At 45.0% G+C, this 25,443-nt stretch overlaps 1 protein-coding gene across 2 annotated transcripts; it reads left to right on the plus strand.

The window, feature by feature from the left end:
• The first annotated feature begins 581 nt into the window (after nt 1-581).
• Nucleotides 582-25,139, plus strand: LOC119164101 (NF-kappa-B inhibitor cactus-like). Of its 2 annotated transcripts, none has more exons than XM_037416207.2 (8): nt 582-883; nt 10,769-10,946; nt 15,107-15,341; nt 17,639-17,744; nt 18,361-18,531; nt 20,579-20,764; nt 24,221-24,508; nt 24,668-25,139. In XM_037416207.2, the coding sequence occupies exons 2-8, from the start codon at nt 10,790-10,792 to the stop codon at nt 24,755-24,757; spliced, it is 1,233 nt and encodes a 410-aa protein (XP_037272104.2). In that variant the 5' UTR covers nt 582-883; nt 10,769-10,789; the 3' UTR covers nt 24,758-25,139. The 2 variants fall into 2 exon arrangements, with proteins under 2 accessions (XP_037272104.2, XP_075727123.1); XM_075871008.1 differs by having other exon boundaries at nt 648-883; nt 20,600-20,764.
• The last annotated feature ends 304 nt before the right edge of the window (nt 25,140-25,443 follow it).

Below are 25,443 nucleotides of genomic sequence, written 5' to 3' on the forward strand. Positions count from 1 at the left end.
GGTTAGAGCGTTTCTCTCTGGCCACATTGCCAGAAACAAACACTTTCCGATGAAAATACACGGGGAAACGCCAGCAAAGGCTTCCGCTCCCTTCCCGTTTCGCTCGCTCAGCGACTTTCGCACGCCTTGCAGTTCCCAGTCGTGATAAGACTCTCCAGTCGAAGAGAGAATCAACAAGACTTTCCGGCCAAGTAACGCCGCTTTTCGTTTTAATGATGCCCGCTTTGAACAATACGAGTGGAACGCAGACTGCACGCAAACTGACTGGTCGCGTTTTTTTTTTTTTTTTTTTACTCCACCATACGCAGCGGGGTACGGCCAACCAATGCGGCAGAAAGGGAAAAAAAAAACCTGCGGCTAGAATACACGCAACGGAAACACACCATTCCCAGCCAGTAGGGTACAGACAACACAACGAGCAGGAAAAAAAAAGTAGAGTGGCGAGGTCATCCATCCATGTACTTGCGAGAGCAGTTCAAACTTCCGGTTGCCTCCACTTTTTATAAAAAAAGCAAGGCACGTGACACTAACGCCGTGCTTCCATTGGTCGGAGCGTCGCTAGCATTGTTCCCATTGGCTGGGTCGGTCCAGGCCGCTGTGTGGCGAAACTACCGGTTTCCTCTCCCTAGTCGCCGCCGCCGCGCCAAGCCTCCTTTGCCGCCGCCCGCTTCGAGTGGGGTTTCCCCCACCGTTCGGGGGCTTGACGGTGAACGAATATGCTGTGCCTCATTTCGCGGACGCCGCAGCATACGGCCGATGGCGGTTATCTCCGTCCTCTGACCGAGTGGTGAACAAGGGATACCGTGCCTGTGAGAGAAGCAAGGCATCGCCGAGGATTTTGTTGCAACGTGCCAAGCTCGTCTGCATACGGATAACCCACGAGGTAAGGGACCCGTGAGCTTGGCCCAGTTCTTCAACGCTAGGCCTAAGGAAGTTGGTCTCTTCTGATATCGCGTATCCCGGTTCCCCGTGCGTCGTCTGTCTTGTCCTCTTGTTTTTACTTCAAGATTTGCGTAGCCTGTTTCTTCGAGACGCGACAGCCCTGCCTTTCGTCAGAGAGGCCTACGAACCCGGCAGTGAGGTTATGGACATCGCCTCTGAGCTAGTGATTGACCTGTGCAGTGTCGTCATGCCTTAACGACATTTCTCCGTTCGACGTGTACACCACCCGTTTTTCTTCTTGTGTCGCGTTGTGCAACGCGTCTTCACGGTCACGTTTCGCGCGAAATTCCCCACGATTTTGCTTCAGCCCCCGTGGAAATCACTTTTCTTTTTCCGGTGAAACTATCGCCTGTTTTATCGATAGCATTCGAAAGGATTTGCGTAATCTCAATCTACCCCTTGCCCACGCCATCCTGAATTTGTGTGACGTAGTTGATCCCCCTCCCCTCCTTCTTTGTTCCAACGTGGTTCCTATTTTTGCCCCCCCCCCCCTCGTCTCCGCGATCGATTGCACCTGTGGTCTGTCGCAGACTGCCTGACGCTTTTTGCAGATCGAATTGCCCTCATTTTTCTTTCTTGTTCTTCCAAGACGTCAGAGTTCAGATCGAATTGCCCTCATTTTTCTTTCTTGTTCTTCCAAGACGTCAGAGTTTGTGCGTAAGGTGTCGCATGAGCTAGTGAAAGTGGCGTAGTGTCAGTGCATTTACTCCCATACCATGTTTGATGAAACCTTCCCGCCGGTGCGTCTCACCAAATACAGCATATACGAGTGTTTGTCGTTTCCGAAATTGTCTGGAGCAAATACAATCTAGGCCGTTATGTTTGGGTATTTGCTTTTTTATATCAAGAAGTTCAACAAAGTTGCTTTTTGAAGCAAGTTGGTACCAGGCTACACACGAATATAGCCCCTAAAACGTTGAAATGTGAATCACTGAAATTCAGAAAGCGGTGGAAGGGGGGACAAAGGTGGCTTTCTTGTACGCCTGTATCCGCTGAAGCATCAACCTACAACCGGTTTTTTTGTTGACTTCAGAACTTCCAGTCGTCTCATTAACGGTATATCGGCTCATGTCGATTTCAGTTTTTCTTTTTTTTTCTTCTTTCGTGTAGCTTTACGTAAGTGCAGTCATCCCGAAGTGCCACTTTAAACGGCTGAATGTCTCACGTTTGCTTGCAACTACGTAAAGATGATCGAAATTGCTTTGGAGATCGCTGGGCGTACGGAGAGATAAGACTAGTCTAATGATAAATGGAGACCCGCCTCTTTTCTACAGGCTTCAATCGACTTGGCTCTCTTTAGAATGCTTCAATTGAGAATATATAGTGTGACATTTCTTTTCAGTTCTTTACGTTCGCCCATAAGGCTGATACGTGATTAACGAGTCATTGCACCAAACTACGATGTGATGTTCCATCAACTTTTGCGATATTTGCTGAACTCGTGGCGTAATGACACACCAAAGATCCTTGCCGACGATATTGGGTCTTGGGTGATGCGTCTCTATGCACTTCCCGTATCTAGCCAGATACGGAAATATATCTTCCCGGAAATATCAGTGAACAGATAACAAGTACAAACTTCTGGGCAACCTCAACCTTTCTCATATTTGTTATACTAGAGCTTATGGTTTCACGACGTCTCAAAAGGCCCTGCCGGTGCTATCAGGCCTTCGGCGATACTTCGCTATCATGGCGCGGCGCTAGCCATCTTCAGTTCCCGGAATTGTCAGTGAACGGATAACAAGTGGCGCCCCCCATAAAAATGTTTGCTATGCGATCACTGGGGGAGTACCGCATTATCTGTCTGTGTAACGCGATAACCTTGCCCGCCATCAGTTCTTCAGCGTCATCCACGCTACAGAGCCTGCTTTCTGGCACGCACGACGGAGAGCGCAAGCGTCTAAGCTACCTATTGCCGGTACAAAAACTATGACCGCATTTGGAAGCGAAGTTTGATTTAAGGCATGCATGTTTTTTTTTTTTTAATTGGTTCTTCGCACATGGGACTCCCCTGAGGCACAGAAGCATCGGCCAAAGGAACGCGCGTGCCGAGGGATCGGTTCTGCAGTCGGCGGCGCGAGAATTGCGCAAGAGAGGTCCGGTTCATCTTTGTGTCCATCGCATCCGTTCGAGCCGTTACTGCACTTCATTATTTCATTTCTATTTTTCGTTCCGCTCTTCCCGTCTCTCCCCGGTGGTGGAATCGTCTTCTCTGTGGCGCGCGCGCGTGTGTGTGTGACTAATCCGGATGAACGACGTCCTGCTGTGCCGGTTACGTCTCCCCTAGGAACCCACGCCAAGACTTCCTGCTGGTCTTGCTTGCTCACATGGCACGGCATAGGTGGGACCGCTGCTACGGCTGCCGTGCCAGGCCGGCCAGCCGACTCTGGGGAAATACCCCCTCCGTCATGTTCTCTTAGTGTTCTTTTCATCTCTCGTAAAAGATCGTGCAGAGTGCTGTAGAAGCTAAGGAGTTTTGAAGACGATAACTGATAAAAATTATAAATAACAAATGGAGTAAACAAATGTGTAAATAAGTAGTGCTCTGCACACCTGGCCAAAGTATGTCGAGGTGGAAGTGCTTTCAAGGAGCACTCGCTAAATGAAAAAAAAAAAAAAGCTGCTGTACCTTTCATCAAAATGATGTACGTATCACCTCTGTGTTGTGTCCTACCCAGATTGGCTACAAGTTATTCATCCTCTGAAACGGCCCAGGTATTTTTTTTTTTTCTCGCGCCCTTCAATTTCACGAAGCTGTACGTACATCTCTGTTGTCGGTTAGCTACCCTTCTCGCAACGCGCTGCACACATTTAACGAGAGCGATCGCTGTTATGTCGGTAACGCATTTTTTGTGTTGGTGATGGCGGTAAAAAAAAAGGTAAAGGCATGTTTCAGAATTTTCTTGTCTGGTAGCCGTTTTTTTTTTTTTGGTTTCCGTGTCATCCACTCGCGACTGCTGTAGCAAAGCGCGCATTTTCAAATAAGTAAAAAAAAAAACTGTACGGTTCCGTTCTCAAGATCACCATCTCCACGCTCGGTGGGCTAGCTGCTTTCCTCACCCTTCGGGTATTTCCCTCGCGCTTAGCGAAAGGGCGTCCTTTTTCTTTTTTTTTTTTTCCTACATGCCAACTGTTGGCGGCAGCGTAATCATCGCCACGTATGCCGCGGCTTTATCTCTTACGAAGTATTTGTTTTTTTTTTTCTTTTTTAAACTCTTCGTCGCTGCATCGACACACTCGGGCGCGCGTTGGGTCACATCATCCGGTGGGCGTTGGAATAACACCAAATTCTTGGCGATTTTTGAAAGCGAGGCTTGTTTGTGCGGTCCGTCGGCCTCGTTGGCATGGTCGCGCTAGAATGTCACGTGAGCAGCGTTGTGAGGAGGGCGTAATGTGAGAGGGAAAATGATTGCGCCGAAAAAAGGTAACGTGACTAAGGGTGGAGAGGATGGAGCACTGGTGAGGGGAGGTGGTTACCAACGTGACTAGATTCTTCTGGTGGTTACGGTGTGAAGCCTAGGGAAGGCGGTACGTCTCGAACTTGGGTACCCTCTTGCAGTGGTTCCACTACTGCGCCGAACCGGATTTACTACGCCATCCTGATGACATCAACGCGAATTGCGCCAAAGTCGGGTTTGGGAGCGTCTATCGCTGGCGATAAGCCACGCCGGCGCGTCGAAACGTGTGTACCTTGTTTTCTCGAGGCCGCTAAAGTCACAATCGCGTACCTAGAACCATTCCGCTGATTAAACACCGGGCGCGCGTGCGTCCTCTGGTGTTCACTGTTTGCAGCATGTTCCTGGTCGTCGCAGATCGAAAAGTTCGGGTTAAGTTTCCCGCGTTCACTTTCCGTGATTAGACACTCGGAACGGTAAGCATTCGATCCGTCGCGCTGAAGAAAATAAGTACCATAAAAAAAATTGGCTGTCAATGACTTTTATCATTGAAAGCAACGTCACAGTGGTCTATCGGATTAAGCGATAGCGCCGCTTCGCGAGCCAACTATCGTAACCGCGATGATTGGGGGGGACCTCGTATTTCAGCGGAGAAATAAACAGGGCCCCTTCTAGCAAATTGTTGTTCAGACTGGAAGACAGGATAATGAGAAGGAAACGTTTCGTCACTTCTTTTTTCGGTAGGTCGACTTTGTCAAACTTGACCGCGTATTCGTGTAGGCGGAATGTTTTTGAAGCGAGTTCTCTTGACAAGACGGGGGTCGTCTTCCGTGTGTACACAGGTCTTGATTCTTTCTCGCGCGGCCATCGTAATTTCCTGCCTCTCTCTCTTTCTTGGCTACGAGAAGTTTGTGCGTTGCTCTTTCGAAGCGCTATTCGTTCGTGTGGCGTTCCGTTCTGAATGCCTGTTTTATTTTTATCTGCGACGTCTGATAGGGAACTATAGCGGGAAGCGTTCGTTATAGGAGATACACCGTTGTGGCGGGAGCTATTCGTACCACCTTGTATTAATAATAATTAATTTGTTGGGGTTTTTACGTCCTCAAGATTTTTTGCCGCCTGAAAGTTGACCCTCGCGTTACAATTGACCATCATGGTCGTATTGAGCAAGTACGCTATGGGGACGCCGTAGTGGAGGGGCTCCAGAAATTTCGACCTTTTGGGTTTAACCTGCGCCCAAATATAAGCGCACGGCCCTCCAGCATCCTGCCTCCGTCGAAGTACTGCATGTCACTGCGGCCGGTATTCGATCCCGCGACCTTCACCGTTCTTCGGGTCAGGCGGTTAGTGCCACCTGGTGTTATTTGCGCCACCATCTGCGGCCGCGGCCATATGTCATCTACCTCCACTACCGTTCGATTGCTGCCGCGTTTTTTTTACCGTTGACGCAAGTTCGGCCACGGCTGGGGCGGCCACAACGCAGTCGTTGGCCTTGACGCCGGAAAAAAAAAGGGGGGGGGGGTGTAAGAGGGAGAGGGGGATAGATATTTTCGACGGCAGCTGCTGCGGCGCTGGTGGGATTACGCGATCCCGTCGCTATGTTGACGTCTGGGGTATTCCGGCTGCCGCGCTGTTGTACCCTATCGAAAATGGCGCGCCACAAATGGATGAGGCGCCACCATATCCACCCCTCCTCCTCCTCCATTCCTGTTTATTCTCATCGTGGCCTCCTGTTATTTCTATCGGATACGGTGCCCAGCCGTTCCGCCATGCATCGGATCCCGGCCCCGTAGGGTTTCCCCCGAAGTGGTTCCGTCGAACCATCGACGTTGCCATATTACGGACAACATTCGCGGGGCTTCGCCGAATGCCTGTATTTGTCGTCACCCCTTTAAAGGGGGCGCTAAGAACAAGGAAACAGGCAAAGGGGATGAGGTTCGAAGCTTTCTCCTCTCATATATATATATATATATATATATATATATATATATATATATATATATATATATATATATATATATATATATATATATATATATATTCAATAATGACGTTTCTAAAGCAGTGACAAACATCAGGGGGCGACCGTCCTCGCTCCATGTCTGCTTTATTTGTTTCTTTCTCTTTCACATAGGAAAGCACAGGTACGCTTCCCGAATTCCTCTGACAAAGAAGTGGCGAGGGGGTACACCTTCAAACCCCTCTCCTCTCACTCCGTTATCAAACTTGGGGGTTAACCCAGTCTGTATGGAATGGCCGGCCCGCTTCCACACTGGAGGGGTGGCGTTGTTGATAAAGTGTCCCCATGTGCACTTGTCGGTGCATGCCTCTTTCTTCGGGGGGGGGGGGGGGGGGGGTGATTGTGAAATGTCATTTTGACATGACGTGTGGGGGCGCTACAAGCACATGCACTCTTCTGCCCCCTGTGGTTTCGTTTGAGAGGGAATGAAAGCATAAACTGTTCATTTATGACAGCAGTTGTTGGAGGCACACCCCTATAAAAGGCGTCATTCTAGCAAACTTTCATGTCGACCTTGTGTCGCACTGTTCGTGTCTGTCAGAAGGTTATTGTTGTTGACTGTGCTGAAGATGAGACCATATTGGCAAGAGAGGTATGTCAAGTGAGCTTTCAGTTTATTTTTTTTATTAATCTTTAAAATTTTTACGTACTGCAGCCATAGTGGGCACTGTTCCTTGAACAAAGATACTGTGATGTCAGTTCATGGAAAAGAACAATAGTTTCATGGAACTGTGTGAAAATCTCTTGGCAAGTAATTCTGGTGTCCTCTTTTTTTTTTAACAAACTGAAGTCATCATTTCAAGACTTGGCAGCTTAAAAAGTGTTATGGTCAACAAGCATTAAAAAAATAAAGATGGGAGGAGGGGGAGAGTTTTAATAGAATTTTTGAATGTCTGCTGAATGTTTTTAACAGGTCTGCTTCATTGCGAGCATTTTTTCTTTTATGAAGGCTTCTCGTAAAGTAATCTTTTGTCCAGTTGCAGAATCAACTAATTTAATTGAACCGTTGTTGCTGAGATTACTAGCCATGTCATTTTATCTAGTTAATTGAGGTTCTACATTGTAGTGCTTTCCGATTACTGATATGGGTCTTTATTGAAGTTAAATGAGAATAAGTCGCCCCCTTTTGTTCGTACTTGAACACCCAGCTGTAGGCACGGATCAAACGGGACAGTTCCTTTGTTACATTTATATGTCACACAAGTTATTACGTGGAGGTTGTACTTCTGCGACATCTTAAAACTGCTGACAGGACCTCGCAAGTTTAGAAAAGTCGCTTATTTGTTCTTGCATGCACATAGAAACCATTGTCACAAAGTAGTGTGGACAACATTGATGGAAAGGAATGCAGTGCCGAATGCAAAGGTTGTAATCTCGGGGGGGGGGGGGGGGGGGGGCTGCACAAATGTGTAGTGCGTGGTTACACACCTAGTGTGCCCATTGTAACCCATTCCAGCCAAATAGGATTGGCTTCCTAAGCCAAGCTCCTATAACTTGTAGATACCAGCAGTGTCGTATCAGTTTGTGAAAACCCAAGTGATGGCGAGCCTAAGGAAATGCTGCCCTCAAGGGTGTGCCAGTCAAGTATGTTTTCATATGCGCAGTTTTTCCAATAATTCAAAAATCAGCTGCTTGCGAGATCTTTTATCGGTGTCGCTTGTCATTTCACATCCCTGCGATTTCATTGTTGCCGAGATATGGATGCATTGCTAGCGTCGTTGCCATGTGGTAATTGAGGTGTTGAGCTACAATGGGCGTGGATGAAGGTCCAAGTCCCAGCATAGAGGAAGGAAAAAGTGAGAAGGGAGCATTGTGCAAAGTAGTAAGTCCGGCATGCAGACGCTAAGCTTTGCCTGCCCCATTTTTCCTTATAGGACAAGAGCTCTTGAATTTTTGGTATTTAATAATACATGGTTGCTCAAACTAATAATTATCGTAGTCATAAGTTCGATGCACAGGGCAGCATATGGGCTCTTGGCACACAGTGTTCACAATCATAAGCACCACCATACAAGATGCTGCATCAGCACTTGCATAAGTTTTGAGATTTGGTTTATTTCACCATAACCGATACATAATAATGTTTACAATTATAACAAAGGTAGAATAGGAAAAAGGAAATGTATTATTCATGGTGAGGATAGCAGGGTAAAAACTGGAATATCAGCAGCTTGACAAGCCACGCCACCACGACACAATGGCAGCAATGTGTTGTACCAAGAATGGTTTAATTGAGGCAAGCATTTGAATTCACACTGCAAAAATCAAGACAAACATTCAAGAAGCATTTTTCATAGAAGTAAAAACATTTGAAGAAACCATACTTCAAATAGAATTTTTAGGCATTACATGTAAAGTATCGCTTGTTAATTTCAACGTATTTAGTACAGTGGGTAGGCAAAATTGTAGTAGCTGTGACTTATAGTTTGTACGAGGCCGTGGAGCGTACCAGTTGACAATGTGTCTCGTTTAACGTGTAGATGGATTTTCAGTTAAGTTTGCAAATGTATATATGCGGCGGCTCTTAGATTAGTTTCTGAATGTTAAGAGACAGTATTCGTAGAGAAGTTCTCATCCTAATGTGATACATTTTGCCATGGCTTTCACTGTAGCCTCTCAAATGTTTGCCTGCTTGCAATCCTGGCATTCAAAATGGGAGCAGGGTCGGAAGTATCGGTGCACTATCTTCAATCTGGACGGGTCTTCTCTTCATGACCTCTCTCGCCTCGCGGCCTTCTATACCTACCCCCTACTCGCCGGGCACTACTTTTATCGGTGTATTTTTGTGTATGTGCGTGATGTTTACGTGGCCATTTCTCTTTTTCGATTCGCTCTTTTGCCACTTGGAATGCGCAAAAAAAAGGAACAGCCACACAGGCCCCTTTCGCAAAGTGTCTGCTTCCCCTCTTTAGCTACTTGAACCTGGTGCCAGTTTGACCTAGAGCAACAGCTGGCCGGCTCGCTAGCTTGTTTCTTTGGTCACGCTTCGTTGGCAGCAGTAGCGACCGGCCGGCTGGGGAATTCCCCCATTGAAGAGCGTAGTTTGGGTCGCTTGTTTTTCCTTCTTGTGCCGGTCTGGTTTCTCCCCCCTTATCTCTCATTTTGGGGTCAATTTAACGTGGAGGTCAAAGGCACTCGAAAGTGTGTTGGAGTGTATTTGTTTTTCTCGCATCATTCTCCATGGCTCTGGCTTGCTTGTTCAAGGCGTAGTAGCTGTTGTTATGTTATTAATTGCATGCAGGTCATAGTCCTGTGAATTTCCATGATTGAAGCACATGCCCTTCCTTTGACCTCGTGGCAACTTGATACAGAAGCCAATGACTCTTTAAGTTGAAGATCTGGGACTGTTTTTTCTGTTTGGCATAGTCATAGAGTTTCTCTCAAATATACCTAGACAGATATGTGGGGCCACTATCTATACGAATATCTTGAGACGCCCCGTTGGAGCAATGAGAATAACTGTATACGTGTCTGTGAGGCTTGTGTTGGCTGGCGTTGAGCGAGGCTTCGGCTCAAAAATGAATAGGACTGCCTAAATAAAGCTTCTATAAAGGACAAAACGTTTATAAGGGGATCTCATCACCACGCATTATATTCTAAAATAAAAGTTCACTCCCTTTGATGGCACAACTAAATGACGAAGAAAAACAGACGACATAAAGTGGCACAGGGAATGCTCGCATTGTCGTCTGCCTGCCAAGTTTAGCCGCCGTTGATTACTTCTTATGCTTGGTAAAATTGGACATGAACGCTTAAGGTTCCAGTGTTAAATAAAACACGTTCCCGTGCAATGTTGAAACATAAATAGCTTATTTTATGCTCTTTTATTAAAGAAGTACACCATTTTAACGTGAAGCCAAACGCATTGTCGAGGTGTACAAATCAGAGTCAAGTTCGAAGATCACATATCCCGGCATTCCGTTGCATTCAGCAGCGCACTGGTGCAAGATTTCCCTCTGGGTAATTTTGTGAGAAACTCTATGCGCATAGTTTCCAGCGCTTCTCTATCTCGCTGGTTAGTTTGGTCTCTATGCGAAGCGCAGACTGGTTTGCGAAACCTGCAGCTGGTGTGGTGTTGATATCAGGTGTGTGTCTTTTTAAAGCGTGCTGGGTGTTTGTGATCAAACAACTCGCGTGACTGATAACTCGGAAATGTTGTTGACTTGCTCCCTCCTGTGAGGTGGGTTTCCCAAGTGCTTGTTTGTGCAGCAGTGCATGTGCAGCAGTGTTAAGAAAAGGCTCTGAAACGCCGCTCTTCGAGCTTTCGCTGTGACAGTGCTGTGCGTTCTGTGCAGGCCTGGCATTTTTCATGCGCTGTGGTTTCCTTTTAAATGTGCCTGATACCATGATTCACCGTGGGAAGACTAGTTTGAGGAGGGTGTCAAGCCAAGTGCGTTTATTCTTTGTGCAGGGCAAACACAAGCGACTCACAATGAGCCGAAGAGTTGGGCCTCGGAAGCCCGGGGCGGAAGGGCGGACAGACCCGACGGCCTCGTCCCCGCCAGTGTCGCCGTTGAAGAAGGATGAACGCAAGTCACTGATGGATTCGGGATACGACGCTGGCTATACATCAATGAGCTGCTCCACTGGTTAGTGGGGCTGTACCCTGTTTTTACGAAAGGGGAACCGTTCAGAAGCTCAATTCTTTGTTAGACTTAAAAATGAAACGAACCGACAGTCGAGCCAAGCTAAGCATAGGGGACTTGATTCGTTGTTTTTAACTGTAGTGTAATGATTATGACCCAAATCAAAAGAAAATAAATTGGACAAATAAAGCACCCTTTCCATTGGTAGTATTCAAGCCCACAACCTTCGAAATACACATTTGTCCATCTACCAGTGGACCTTTTTTTGTATTTGTGCATGCTTATTTCATGGGTGTGTTAGGCAGTGATGTTAGTAGCTAAAGCTGTGTGTGGAACACTCTTTGCTGGAGGGCAGGGTCATAAGGAGACATTTATTTGGGGGGGGGGGGGGGGGGGGGGGGTGAGGAGAGACACCATTTGGATCTGAAGTTGGGGCTGGGTACAGTGATCGAGTGTCATTTTGGGCTCTCAATGCTATTGCAACTAAAATTTCCGAAGAGGCGCGTCCTCGGTGTGTGCCACCATTGGCTACGCCACTGCCGGAGGAGGGTGTCATATGACATACGATTTTTGCACAAGGTGCCAGCTGACCAATAAACCCTCGCACGCTAACATAAGGCATCAAGTCTGCCGGGACAAAACATTCACTATGAAAGTACGAAAGTTGGGTAATTGTTCGAAGGGCTCATTTTTTTTTTTTTTTGTTATACACAACCAGTGTAACGTAACAAACTTGCTTTTAATCTGCCCCTTTCATTTTTCTGTGCTGTCTTCTGTCATTTGGGTCCCAGATAACTGGTACTACCAGAGGCAGGACCTTGAGTTGAAAAGACATTTGATAAATTTCTGCTAGGAAAAAAAGCACATGTGCCGGGAAATCCTAAAAAAGGCAGAATCAAAGGTTGTGGTTTTGGATCCCATCAATAGAAAGGGTGTTTTTTCATACGCTTTCAATTAGGGTTATAATCACTTTAACACGGCTCATTACAATTACTGATAATCTTGCTTTTGTCGATTGTGGTCTGGTTTGATCTGTTCAATGGCTAATTTATTTTTTGTTTACATATGTGTGAATGGCATAGGAGCATAAAATGTGTGGATGAGGGTCTGAAAAGTACTAGGCAGCAATGGAACCACTAGTTAAAGTTACCCACGTGAAAAAGAAAGATCATACCTTTCTCATTGAAAGCCAAGAAACTTCATCTTACAAGTACATTGCTCACAAATTGGAATGCATCTTGTGGTTAGTAATGCGCTCAATTCCATTTAAACAGTCTCCAGTTGGTGTCGTAGCAGCGTAGTATTGACTCGTAATTAAAAAACCAACGCTACCTTCACTGGTAGGATTCATAGCAACACAACATTATCTAGAGAAGTTGCGCATACCAGTCGTACTAAAGAGGTTCTACTGCCACATTCCACACGTGAGCACTGTACAGTGTCTTTGTTCAATTTTTTTCGGCATGCCATTTTCATTTTGCACATCAAATTGCATCACGCCTAGCTACCCTTGCCTTTTGTTTATGAGGTTAGGGTCGTTCCCAAGCGTGAGACATTGTCCAACTCGTGTCAACTCTGTGAATGTGCGTTAACCGTCGTACATTTGCGAAAGCCAGGCACGGGACAAACCTGAACGATGAACTGGTAGCTGCTCTCTTCAGGGCTAATTTGTTGCTCTACACTGTGGCTATGCATAAATGTATCACCAAGTGTGGGCCTGTGCTTATTATTTTGAGAAGGAAAGAGTGAATATTTTAGTTCTAATAGTACTTTTAATTTAATCAATGCTGACATTCTGAAGATTGCCTGTGACAGACAACACAATTGTTGTTCTTGGCCTCCACTGCTCTAAGTCGTGAGCGTTACTTGTGCAAGACATCGAATTACATGATTGGCTCATTTGCAAAAATACACATTAGCAATGCTCTTAATTACTTCACGGCAAATATGAAGATTTACTAGTTGTAGCCTGCAAATGTGCTTAGCATATCCGGATTGGAGCAAACTTTCAGGGTGACGGTAGTTTCAAGGAAATCGTTCCCCAAAGTTCATTAAAAATGCTTAAGAGGAGACTCCCCAGTCTGAACACCAGAAAAGTCCAAACTTTCTTGCCCCCCCCCCCCCCCCTCGCCCATGATTTATGCCAACTATATCGCTTGTATACTAGCTGTATACTGCATATGGCATGTTCAATAATGAATATAAATATTTATTAGATGCTTAAGTGATGTTTTACACTTCAGAAGTCGTTGGGAACATGCATCTACTCCGAAAACATCAATAGCAACCCTGAGCTATAGCATTTTTTTTTTCTGCTCCGAATACATTTGAGCCTGCTCCAAAGCACCATATTTTCTGCTCCAAAAAGCAAAATGTCACTTCCATCACTGCCCTCACAAGTGTTCATTACTTCAGCATGCAAAATGTAGTTTCTTGCACGTTTTTTAAGACCCTTATCTCAATATCCATGCCATGCTGAGATTTCAATCCAAGGGAATGCACATTGAAAACTTGCATAGAAAACTTGAATGTTACAATTGGTCAATTCCAATAGATATAAAAGTAATCGGGGAGATAAAAATTTGTGGTCAGTGAGCTTGAGTGGATTGTGTGTTTTGATGACCTTGCACTTATGCTACCTCTCGTGAAAATTTTTGGAAAAATGCATTGTCTAAAAATAAAAACAGTGTTAACTTATGGCAGGAAGTTGACCTAGCTTATATGTTTTAATTGTAGTAGAGAATAAGGCATGCAAACCGATGGAGGCGGAAATGTTGTAGGCCCGTGTGCTCAGATTTGGGTGCACGTTAAAGAACCCCAGGTGGTCTAAATTTCCGGAGCCCTCCACTACGGCGTCTCTCATAATCATATAGTGGTTTTGGGACGTTAAACCCCACATATCAACCAATAAGGCATGCAAAGATCGGTGTAAGAGGATAGAACCTTGCAATGCAATTTCTGCAATTGAATTGAAAGCGAAGTCCATCTGGCGTAGATGCCAACCCAAGCTATGGATAGCTGTTTAAAAATGACATTTCCTGTTTATGTTACGTAACTGATAGCTGTTTAAACATGGCATTTCCTGTTCATGTTACGTAACTGAAGAGTGGTTAATGCATGTACTTCTCCTAAAATATTCGTGGGTCAAGTCTCAAACCTATGTGTTTTTTCAATCTTGTATCTGTATAAAACTGGAAAGTCATTGATTGTATCTAGGTGCAAACCTGTCTCAGTGGTCAACTAATTGTGGTGTTTTACTGCTGACCCGAAGGTCGCTGTAGCCGCCAGGGCTACATTTTGGTCGAGGTGAAATGCTAAAGGCCTCCATCACGACGGCCCTCATAATCGGACCATGGTTGTGGCGGGTAAAACCTTAGCAATTATTGTTACAGTCAAAGCCGTTATGACATCACAACAGGGGTCGCGTGTGCCGTAGTTGTCCACCGCCACCGTTGTCCATAGCCACTATTCTGTTAAATAAGAAGAAAAAAAAAGCTAGATAAATAAGAAACACCGTCACAGTGGCATTCGAAGCCGAGTCCCCTTCTACAGAGCCATGGCGGTGCTTGAAACGTCGTTGCAAACAGGCCTTAGGCGAGCTTGATAACGGGAAAGTAATCACGTTAATATGAGGAACGAAGCGTTTTGTAACAGCAAAGGAACAAACCTGGCGTCACACAATGTGATTTGCGTGAAAAGTCGGCCGTCGAATGCTCCAATTCATTAAAACAGCTACGGGAAGATTTCTTCGTAATCGTCAGCCAACGCATCAAAAAATTACACAAATTTTCTTGCAAGTGTGTTGCCAATACTGCGCTTCTCCAAGGAATGACGAAGGATTTCATAGTGGATACCTATACAAAAATTGTGATGATTGATGGTGTAGTGGGTACCCTGTTAGTGTACTAGTAGCAGTTACCCGAATAGTTTATAAAAACGGCTCTGAAAGGTCCGTAGGCTTCCAGGATTCACTGTGACTGTGCTGCGTGTTCTGCGCAGGCCTGGTGGTTTTTTATACGAGTCTTTTGCGCATTTGCAATTTCGACTATGTAACAAAATATGAGATGGGGTGAGCTTCTGGGTCGCGACATACTGTGCTCAAATAACGTCTCATTGAAACGCCAGCTTGTCCACATAACAAGTTTCGTGGTATCCTGATGCAGCAACAGATCCAGACATCATCTCAAGGTCTACCTGCAGTATGCTTGACTCCGGGTTGCTGGACGAAGAAGTCCAGCCCAGCAGTGACCTGAAGATGGCATCGGCGGCGAAACTGGACAGCGGCTACATCGAGCCGACCTCGTCGGCGTTGTTGCTAGAGGAGGACTGCGAGGCGCAGCTGCTTCGCCGCAAGCTCAGTGTGCGAGAGATGTATGCGCAGGACGAAGATGGCGACACGTAAGTTTGTGCCTTGTCGTTCTGCCGTGATGTGTCAGAAGGCCTTTTTGTTTGGAGGAAACCTGGAATGTTATTCTGCAAGTGTCTACAAATGAAAGGGGCCACTCAAGTGGCAAGTAGAGAATACGAGGGGGGGTTCAAATCATGAATGCCAGTTTATCATTATCCCTGATGTACTGTAGTACTTGAATACCGAGTGAAAACATCAAGGCTTACAAGGAGGATTTACCTTAAATTGAGGATAACAGTGATTGAAGAGGTACGAACACTAAAATTTTGCGGGTGGGATCGATTCCCGTGAACATGCAAATATCACCTGCAAGATATTAACAATAGAGATGGCTTGGAAGGTGTTAATGAATATTGAAGTTTCCATGTGTTATTGAGCTCTGCACTGAAACCTCGTTACAAAAAAGCTGAATTTGACTAGAAAATAAGTTCCTTATATCTAAAAATTCTTCATAAAGGTTTATTCCAAACACTATATTGCAAAACTATTTTTCTTTCGCTTCATTGTAACCGGTATTTCGTTATACCCGGGTTCTTCATATCGAGCTTTGAGTGCTTACGCCACGCCTAGCAGTATTGACACCCTCAAAAGTGACCCCTACTTTCCTCACATCACTGTGCTGCAGCCGATACAACAAGTTATGATCATGTCATAGCCACCGTTGCCCTTTTGTAGCGCTTGCGCCAGCAGACTACTACTTAGCGGCTGCTTGCGAGTCCGTAGCTGCAGCACACGTGATGATAGTTTCGCAACACTGACTTTCCTGTTTCCTGTTTGGAGGTGTGTCGCAGTTCTGTTTGCTAGGTGGTGAGAGTTTCATCCGGGGGCTTACTGCTTAGAGCTCTTTCAAACAAAGACTGAGACATGGTTCACGATGAGGAACATGTAATTATTTGTTGTGCGCTGGAGCAAACAACTTAGCGTGTTATGGCAAATAGGCCCCCAGCAACGCATTGCAGCAAATAATTATGAGGCCAAAATTTTTGTGTCAGTAGTTCTTCAAGGGCCATGAAGGGAGCAGAGTGGCTTAGGGAACAAACAGCCGTTAAGGGCATCTTGGTTAAAAAATAAAATCAGAAAGAAGAAATGGCCATGGGCAGGGCATGTAGCTAACAGGCGGAGGCCTATCATGAAAGGCATGGCATGCATAGGCTTATTATTAAATGACATACATTTAATGTCACATTAATGATGCATATTTAATGCCATTTTAATGACAGGTATAGGTCTGTCATTAAAATAATGGACTGGATTCTAAAAGAAGGCATATTTGTGAAAGACAGTGAGTCAGGTGACTTGCTTGCTGGGAAAATATGGTCACAGCATACACAGTACTGGGCCGGCAACCAGTCGGGTTGGGTTTAGCCTTTAGCTTTAGCCTGTGGTCTTTCTTATGAGCTGCTGTGCTGTTTCGGGTTGTTATAAAAACACTGTATTTTTGCCTGGTTTAGCAAGTCGCAACACCTTGGTAATTGAAAATGCTTCTGTCATGATCTCTTCACGCAGAGCTACCTTCTCTTTCATGTTGCGAAGAAGAGGGTAATTTTATTGTTGCGTGAGACAGCAAAACTAGTCCCCTATTCCCCACAGTTTTGTTCCTCTCAAGCGGTGGTAAAACCAGGGGCAAGAAAATGTGTGCCTTTCAGTCCTGCAAACTGTATCTTTGGAATCATGCATCAGAAACTTGTACTCAACGGTGGTAAACTTGTTCTCCTTGTTATGTGCCTATTCCTCACAGTATGTATGTGGACTTTCAATGCTTTTATGAAAGGGAACGTACCAACTCGTAACTTGCCATCCTAAGCAATAGTTTGACATGTGCTACCAATAACGAAAAATTTTCTCATGAACTTTTTTTTCACTTAGCTACACCAGTGACTAGTAATATTAGTTCTAGTTGTAGTCACGGGCAGGCAGAGTAGAAAGCAGGCAATGTACTGCCATGTTTTCTTTCATAAAGGTTGTGTTCACAGCACAGTGCCTCTTACACCATTTGCAATATAACCATGAACATTACAGCATGACGCTTTTGTCTATTAAAGTGATGTAGCACTGTGGAAAAAGTTAGCTGTAGTGTGCACTTCATTGTGTGTACTCTAGGAAATCCATAATGCCAACACAATGCCAATGTGCAATACGCATACTGTCACATTGTGCCGATTTTTATGTAAGGGGCTCTTCAAGCTCCGTTAGTGGTTATCTGCGATTCTGTGTGAACCCTTGCCTTCCTCAAAGTTACCGTGAACGCAGTAAAATTATCTTTACGTTTTTTTCTTCTTTATGACAGGCTGTTGCACATCGCGGTCATTAAAGGCTGGATGAGACTGCTTGTGCGCATAATTCGTGAAACGCCTCATCCGGATCTTCTTGACATTCAAAACGACTACGGGCAGGTCAGTGCACATGGTGTTTTCAACATCTGATGTGTGCGTGCATGTGCTTGCATGCGTGCCATCTGGGTTTGTCGTCTTAAAACCTTATGCAGTATACAGAGTGGAATCTAGATCAATCGAAACAGGATCACGATAATTATCAAGTGTTTGATTTGATTGAATAATTCCATGGTTTTTATTGGACGCAGAAAACAATCGGTGATGTAAACATTTTCGACTAGCACAGTTAAACCCCTTTATAAAAGACATGCACCAAGCAGGAATTATTGTCTTTTACATTAGGTGTCTTACAACGAGGGCACCTTAAATACATTTTTTATCAACCCCTATTTTAAGGTAGATACACCGGTGTCTCTTACATCACTATTTCTTATGAAGGGCTTTGACTGTATTTCAAAAGCAATTCCACTTTATTTAGCGAATAGGCCTAAGGCCCCTTCAATCATGGCCACCGTGGTGCAAGTAATATTGAGGGCCACTGTTTCATGATGGCAGAACTAATGACAATAGAGAGGTCAAAGAACAATTTATTCATTTATTGAAAATGTTCAGTGTCTCCAAAAAGTTCAGTGTCTCCAATTTACACTCTTGACCTGCACCTTTTTTTGTTCTGCAGACTGCACTGCACGTGGCTGCTCTATGTGGCCGACACGACGAGGCTCGCCTGCTGGTCGTTGCCGGTGCAACGGTGGATGCAACGGACGATGTCGGGAGGACGCCATTGCACATTGCCTGCCGACGCGGCGACTGCAGAGTGGCCAGCGACCTGCTTGCCGACGTCACCGGGGTGAGCTGGAAGGCTGTTGCTGAATGGATGGTAGAATTATTAGAGATGCGAGTTTGGCTATTTGGTATGAATCGGCTTCAGACATTGTAGGTGCAGCAAGGACAAATGACAAGGTCTCAAACTGAGTATTTGCTCATTAAAAAAACAGTTTCATAGGACGCACAGAAAGCTGTGCAGCAGCAGTTAGATGTTCACTCTGCAAATGCCCCCTATAACAACCACTAATTTGCTAACCCTTTGAGGCCCGTCTGAAACCTTTTCCCACCTTCCGTTCGTTCTTGTCCAAAACTGAATGACTCAAAACTCAAGTAAAAGAAGTTTTCTTACGCTTTTGCTGATGACACTTAATGCGAGAAAACAGCACGGCAATGAACCACGAAAGAACTTGTCGAGTAATGCCCCACTGCCCGACGACATTTTACTGCGGCAATGTTACATTGTCAGGCAGGATTGAAATGATTAAACTATTCAACCTACATTTCCCACTTCTTACTAAGCAGTTCAATGCACCGGTTTCTTTCAAGCATGCACATTTTTTTTATTGGCGAGAACCAATGCAGTGAAACATGACTCAAAACTGTCTTGTACCCTCTTATAGGAACCTGAATGGTCTCCAAAGTGGTTTCTCAATATCATCAATGGTTGCGTTACAACTAGAGTATAGAACCTCTACCAGTGTGGTTATGGCTGATTACTAAGGCTAACTTTCTGTCATAGAGTCAAGTGTTGTTTGTTATGAATTGGCCAACCATCGGGAAGTACTCAGTTTGTGTCGACTTCTCAGAGCTTGCCTTGAGGTATGTCATCTACAATATTGTAGTGGTGGTCTTTTTTTGCTCGTCATGTCCTGTCCACTCTTTCAGGTTTTTATTTTTTTTCTTCGTAACCTGCTCTAATTGGAGCATTTCACGCTGAGCTGCCGTCTTTTTTGACTTTACAAAGAAGGGGGTAAGATTTTCTTGTGCGTGAGACAGCAGAATTTGTCCTCTATTCCCCGCTGCTCACCCATATTTGGGCAGCGGTAAAACCAGGGGCAGGACATGCTTTCGTCTGCTCTGCTTGACTACCTTTTCTTTTTCTTTTTCACCAGGGGCAGGACATGCTTTCGTGTGCTCTGCTTGAATACCTTTTCTTTTTCTTTTTCACATTTCGTTAAAACCTGATTATATTTCATACGGACACTTGAAAGTTCCGGCAGATGCGCACGAAAGATGGAAAGCTAGAGTAGCGTTCTTGACTTGCATAGCAAGGCTTCAAAGGTGGCAAGCTCAGCAAATAGTTTTGAGTGACTATGTAACTTCACCAATTTGGGCTATTTGAGAGTATGTTTTCTGGATAAGCATTATATATCATGGCCTAAAAAAGCAACTTGAACAAGTTGTGCAATGGGCACAGTTGTACAAGCAGTGATAATGCCTTGAAATGAGGAACTAATAATTTAAATTATTTTGTACTGTCAGGCTTTGTCGCATAGATAATATTGTCACGGGCTAAGTAAATGTCTGGGGATGACGACGACGAAGTGCTGAATGTGAACGTGCTCGGACTGCAGCAGCGTTGTACGCATTTGCTCGACAGTATATTCGCCAGTACGCATTTGCTCGCCAGTGTATACTTTATTCCCCGTAACAATATTAGCTGTGCTCTCACTAGAGTATTAGTAACCACATTGGTTTATTCGTATGCATTCAAGACACCATAACATCACAATTCAGCGCATTATGCTTGTATCCTTTATTTTATTTTAACTTCAAAGTCTGGGCGGCTCTTCTGAAGTGCATAGCAGACAATGAGGTCGATTTTATTCATGTGCCCAAAACTTACCGAGCTGGTGCAATTGAAATCCGGGAAGAGACCACGTCTTCTAGAGGAAACGAATTGTCTTTGTAACTGTGTTGTCTGTAATTCTATCGCGCCCTGATGATCAGCAAATCATCGGTCATTTTCTGCATGCTCTGTAACGATTAAGACGCCTGGCCATTATCGGTCTCGGACTGCTCTCCCTGTCTCTCTCGTGACGGGCCCCTCGTGCCCTCCTCGTCTTTAGGAGGAGACTGACTTCTTGCAGACCCGTTACGGCGTGCGCCCGGGCGGGCACGATTCTGCCCGCACAGCTGCTTTGGTGTCCCAGCGGACGCTGACGGGCGACACGGCACTCCACCTGGCGGTCAGCTCCGGCTCGCTGGACCTCGTCGAGCTGCTGCTGCGACATGTGCCTGACCCCAACGTTCGGGTAAGTGACTACGAGTTGTTGCGGGGATAATGAATTTCTGCGAGAACCGTAGGAAACGAAGGTCGATGTTTAGTGTATGACATTTCACCACTACTAGTAAAGACAACACGCACATGATTGACACAGACGAGTGTTAGTGTATTTCGTGTGTGTGTGTTATCTTTTATCCTGGAGTTTTCTCTAAATACACTGGAGGGAACTCTGGTTATAGCGTCTATGAGAGTTGCAATGCACAACGCTTCAGGGAGCATGAGAATGGTGCGGAGTAAACAGATTTGTCTAATTTTCATACCTTCGGCTTCGTGTGTCCTGGAAGTTGCTTAGTCACAGAACGACAATCGACAAATATTCAGCAGTTGCACTTCACTATAACCTTTTCGGCTCACCATTTTGAATCGGCTCACAAAGTTTATAACCGTCAATTTTTTTTTTGTTGTTCGAAACAAAACCAAAACACAGCAATAAATGATGCCACAATTGCATTTGAAACCCACAAGTACGAAGACTAGGTGAGTCTGTGTACAAGTCATCATTCCTATGGTCGCTGGGCTATCACAGTGCTAGAGTCGCCTCTAGTTAACTTTAGGAACTGTTTTTTCAAGGATACACTCAAACCTCATTATAATGAAGTTGCATCTTCATTACAGCAAAATATGTTTGCAACATCTGAAAATTTATAAAGGTAAATTCCCTAACACTGTGTCTATTGATAGACTATTCTTTATGTGTTATTACCAATGTTTTGTTATATCGAGGTTTGAGTGAAGTTAATTTCAGTGAGGAGCATTTCAGTCGAGTATCAATGTTTACTGTATGACTTTTTGCCACTGTATTTAAGACAATTCACACTTTAATGGCACAATCACGACGAGTGTTGGTGCATTCCTTATGCGTGTTATCTTTACCGGAGGATAATGTCATATAGTAAGCACCATCAACTAGGTCAAGATATGCCAAGCTGATGTATGCGTTCGTGACAAATTTAGGATGCATTTGGTCCCCAGCACTTTTCCCTGGTGCGAAAGAACATTGGCTGCCATTTGGAGCATTTTACTCCATGTTGGCAGATATTGTTTACTCAACTTACCTGTACCCAAGTCAGGAAAGTTTGCGTAGATGTCTGAATCGATAAGTTAGGAGGCATTTTCACTGAAGATAGCACGTTTTGGCGTTAGGTCTAGTATGACACGCTGCCTTTGTGTGGCTCTGGAACTTAAGGACTCCTAATTGGCTTGTAAAACTTCTTGAAGATTTCAACAGTTTTTATTCATGTCCGAACGATTTGTTGACTTAGTCCTTTCATCTTTTCTTATTTGTTTATTTATTTAGCTTGGGGCTTACTTCTGCAAGTGGATGTATATTGCGTTTCTCTGTTTGCTTGTGTTTTGTCAAGACACTTTTGTCTTGCACGTCATGCTGCATCACGCCTAGCTGCCCTCACTTTCCTGTTTTGAGGCGAGGGCCGTTCCCAAGCGTGAGACATAATGCACTCGTGTCAACTCTGCAGTCGTGCGCATCACACTCGCACGTCTGCGATAGCCAGGCACGAGACATTTCCCAGCAGTGTATTACCTGGGCCGTAATAGAGCGTTCGCATCGAAAGTAGAGCAGCCAAGCTGCGACAATCATTCTGAAAAGTGGAGAAAAGCGCGCGGAAAACTATAGAGTGAAGCTATCTCTCTCGCTTCCATTATTTCTCCGTGCTGCTTCACAAATTAGCTGCAGCCAATCATAACACAAAAAAAATGGCATCCACAGAGTCTCACTAACGAGCTATGTTTTCTCGTGCACATTTTATCAAAAACTTGAGCATTGCCCTGTATTATATGACAAGCTACACAACTATTTAGTCTCATTTTTACCGATCTGGCCATCTTGCACAAATGGATGGTAAGTGGATGCATGTGAATAGTTGAGCTAGTTATTGGAAGAGTCGCAAGGTGGCGGCATTTTGCAAAAGCACAAGGTTCACTGCCTCTGCAGAGAGTCAGGCAGTCTGATCTAGTATCTTGTTCCAATTATAAAACTTTTTTTTTCACACTATAGATCAAGAGAGACTAAAATCATGGAAGCATGGCTGAAGGGGGAAGCTTGGCTAAGTTGCTAGTAACAAAGATGGGTGTCGTTTTCAAAACAGTTACTATTAACAGTGGAACTTTGATTATAAGTCCCCCGATTTTGCGACTACCCGCATTTTACGACGAATCCGTTAAATCCCGGCAAAATCCCTGTAGGAATAATGTATTAAAAACTTTGGTTATACGACGGAGTTTGACGCCGACCCCGCAACTTAAGACGACATTCAGATTTCGTCTAAAAGAAAAAAGAACGCCTTTACTCGAATCAAGCGTGGACCAAATATTCACGATTGCAAACTATAAATTTGCGTTCTCCTAGGTTGACGATTAGAAAAGTAGAGAGCGAGACAGATGTCTTCTTAGAACGAAAAATTTATTCTCCTGGAAGTTCGTGTGCTTCTACACACGCCGCAATCGTGTGTATGTATCTGGGGTCATTACCTAGACGAGCTCTATCCCCACAAAGTAGCTCCAGCCGGCCAAAAAGCTGATATTTTCATGTTTTCGGTTCACGGAAACATTTTCTGGTCGACATGCAGCTGATCTCCCTGCTTTGTTGCACTCGCAGTCACAGGCTTGCGGACGCATAAGGGTGCGACGCAACTGTTTTCACTGTAAACGATCGCTTTCACTCGACTTCGACGTTCATACTAACAGCAGGACATCACTAGTTGCACTTCACGAGGCCACAAATTGCAACGTGCATAGCTCAGTCGCACACGAAGGCATTCTATGCACACTCGTGGTTGGTCGCCATTATGTGACAGCGATGACACTGTGTCCGACTCTTCTGACTGGAGGCTATTGGCAACACGGTTTCGTTATCACGCGCAGGCAATTTTTGGACTCTATTTATCGGTAGAAGGGTGCGCGTTGGATTCAATTCTTTTTAAACTTGAGAATAGAGGTTCGCTCGCATCTCTTTTAACTAAGTAACGCTGTGATTAGCTGTCGCTAGTAAGAACAATTTAATCTACCTTTCTAGCAGAGGCACAAGGTCGTGCCGCGGGCATATTCAGGGGGCATATCCCATTTTTGGGGCAAGGCTGAGTGTCATTTATATATTCTTAGTTTTTTTTTTTTATTATACGACAGCTTTGCGTGGTCCCCTGAAAGTTGTATAATCAGAGTTCCACTGTATATAGTTCTTAGTTACGTGTAGGAAAATGCAGCTTCCTACCTTCGCCGTCTTACCGCAGTAAAATGTCGCCCACCTTTCAGATTGCTCCGGCTTCAATGTGAACCTGTTTTTCTTGTACCTCTGGTTTTGCTCTCCGGTCTAGCTTGTCACACTCCCACTGTTTCAATATTGCAGAATGAAACAATTTGAAGAGTATTATACGAATCTGCAGCAAATTCTTTTGATGTGTCAACCCAGGAGCGGTACTGTGGTGCCACACCGCTGCACCTGGCCTGTCGGCTGGGCCGGCCTGACCTGGCCAACGTGCTGCTTCAGTCCGGCCGCGTCGACGTCAACGCCACCGACTACGGCCGCAGGACGGCACTGCGCCACCTGTGGGACGCGCAGCGGCAGGACCCACGCAGCAAGGACCTGTTACGCTTGGTACTGTTGCTGCGAGACCACGGTGGCATGCCCATTGTTGACCCAGGCTCCGAGGACGAGGATGACTCTGAGGAAGACAGTTCCGAGGATTATGAGTCTGAGGTGAGAAAATCTTTCATTGGAGCAACCTGTGTGTTCAGTGGAAAGCTAAGATGTGGAGCAGCCCGTATGATTTCTACCAAGGCTGCATTGGGCTCGCACAAAATCATTTATGCTTCACCAGTGTGTTATTGTAATCCAGCGGCATTGCTTTTATTTCAGGATGAGGAAGATGGCGTTCGAGTCAACCCGGTCAACAGTAGGCTGCCGCCACATGGCTATCCTAGGGTGAATGACGTCGGCGCGTCATAGCAGAAACACTGAAGGCAAATCATTCTTGCGTTCCAAGCATTCTGTCATCATGTCATTCTCGTCGTCATTTGCGTCATCGTTAGAACTTTCGAGTGTTTGTCAGCAGGATTGGTTTAAGTCAACCGTGCATTCTCGTTTACTACCGTCACCAATTTTGACGGTTTTCTCAAGTGTGTATACATTTGGGGCTGCTTGTTGGCACCCCTCGTGTCACTTGTGCTAGTGAAACTTTAGACTAATTCTGTTGCTCGTGTGAGGTCATTTGCGTTCTGGTACTTTGTGTTAGTTGTAGCTTACTGTTGAATAAGACTGATGTCACAGTAAAACATTGCACAAGCTGCAAGCAATGTTGGAAACTAGCACAATTGTTGTGGCGCTATAATTTTGGTTGTTGTGGCACTGTTCGCATTTGTGGAGTGAGGCAATTTTTGTCAGTTTCTTGAGACCTTTGTTTACACAGCTGCTGCTTATGCCATCTCGTCACCATTATACCTTGAAATCCTGTAATAGAAGAGGCCTCTCAGGTTGACTTGTGTGCAAAAACTAGCCTTCTGTGACATTATGCGCAACTCTAGAACCACAAAAAAAAAGAATTGTCTGTTGTCATAACTACAACAGACCTTGATTTGGTTAAACCTTAATTTTCGATGTGGCAGAATTGTAATTTGCGACTGTGTGACAGATTC

The sequence above is a fragment of the Rhipicephalus microplus genome, chromosome 8, assembly GCF_043290135.1.
Source record: "Rhipicephalus microplus isolate Deutch F79 chromosome 8, USDA_Rmic, whole genome shotgun sequence".
NCBI lineage: Eukaryota > Metazoa > Arthropoda > Arachnida > Ixodida > Ixodidae > Rhipicephalus > Rhipicephalus microplus.

Coding starts and splice junctions, on each gene's coding strand:
- LOC119164101 (XM_037416207.2), top strand. CDS start 10,790: ATGAGCCGAAGAGTTGGGCCTCGGAAGCCCGGGGCGGAAGGGCGGACA. Junction 18,532..20,578: donor TGCTTGCCGACGTCACCGGG/GTGAGCTGGAAG, acceptor CCTCGTCTTTAG/GAGGAGACTGACTTCTTGCA. Junction 20,765..24,220: donor TGCCTGACCCCAACGTTCGG/GTAAGTGACTAC, acceptor GTGTCAACCCAG/GAGCGGTACTGTGGTGCCAC.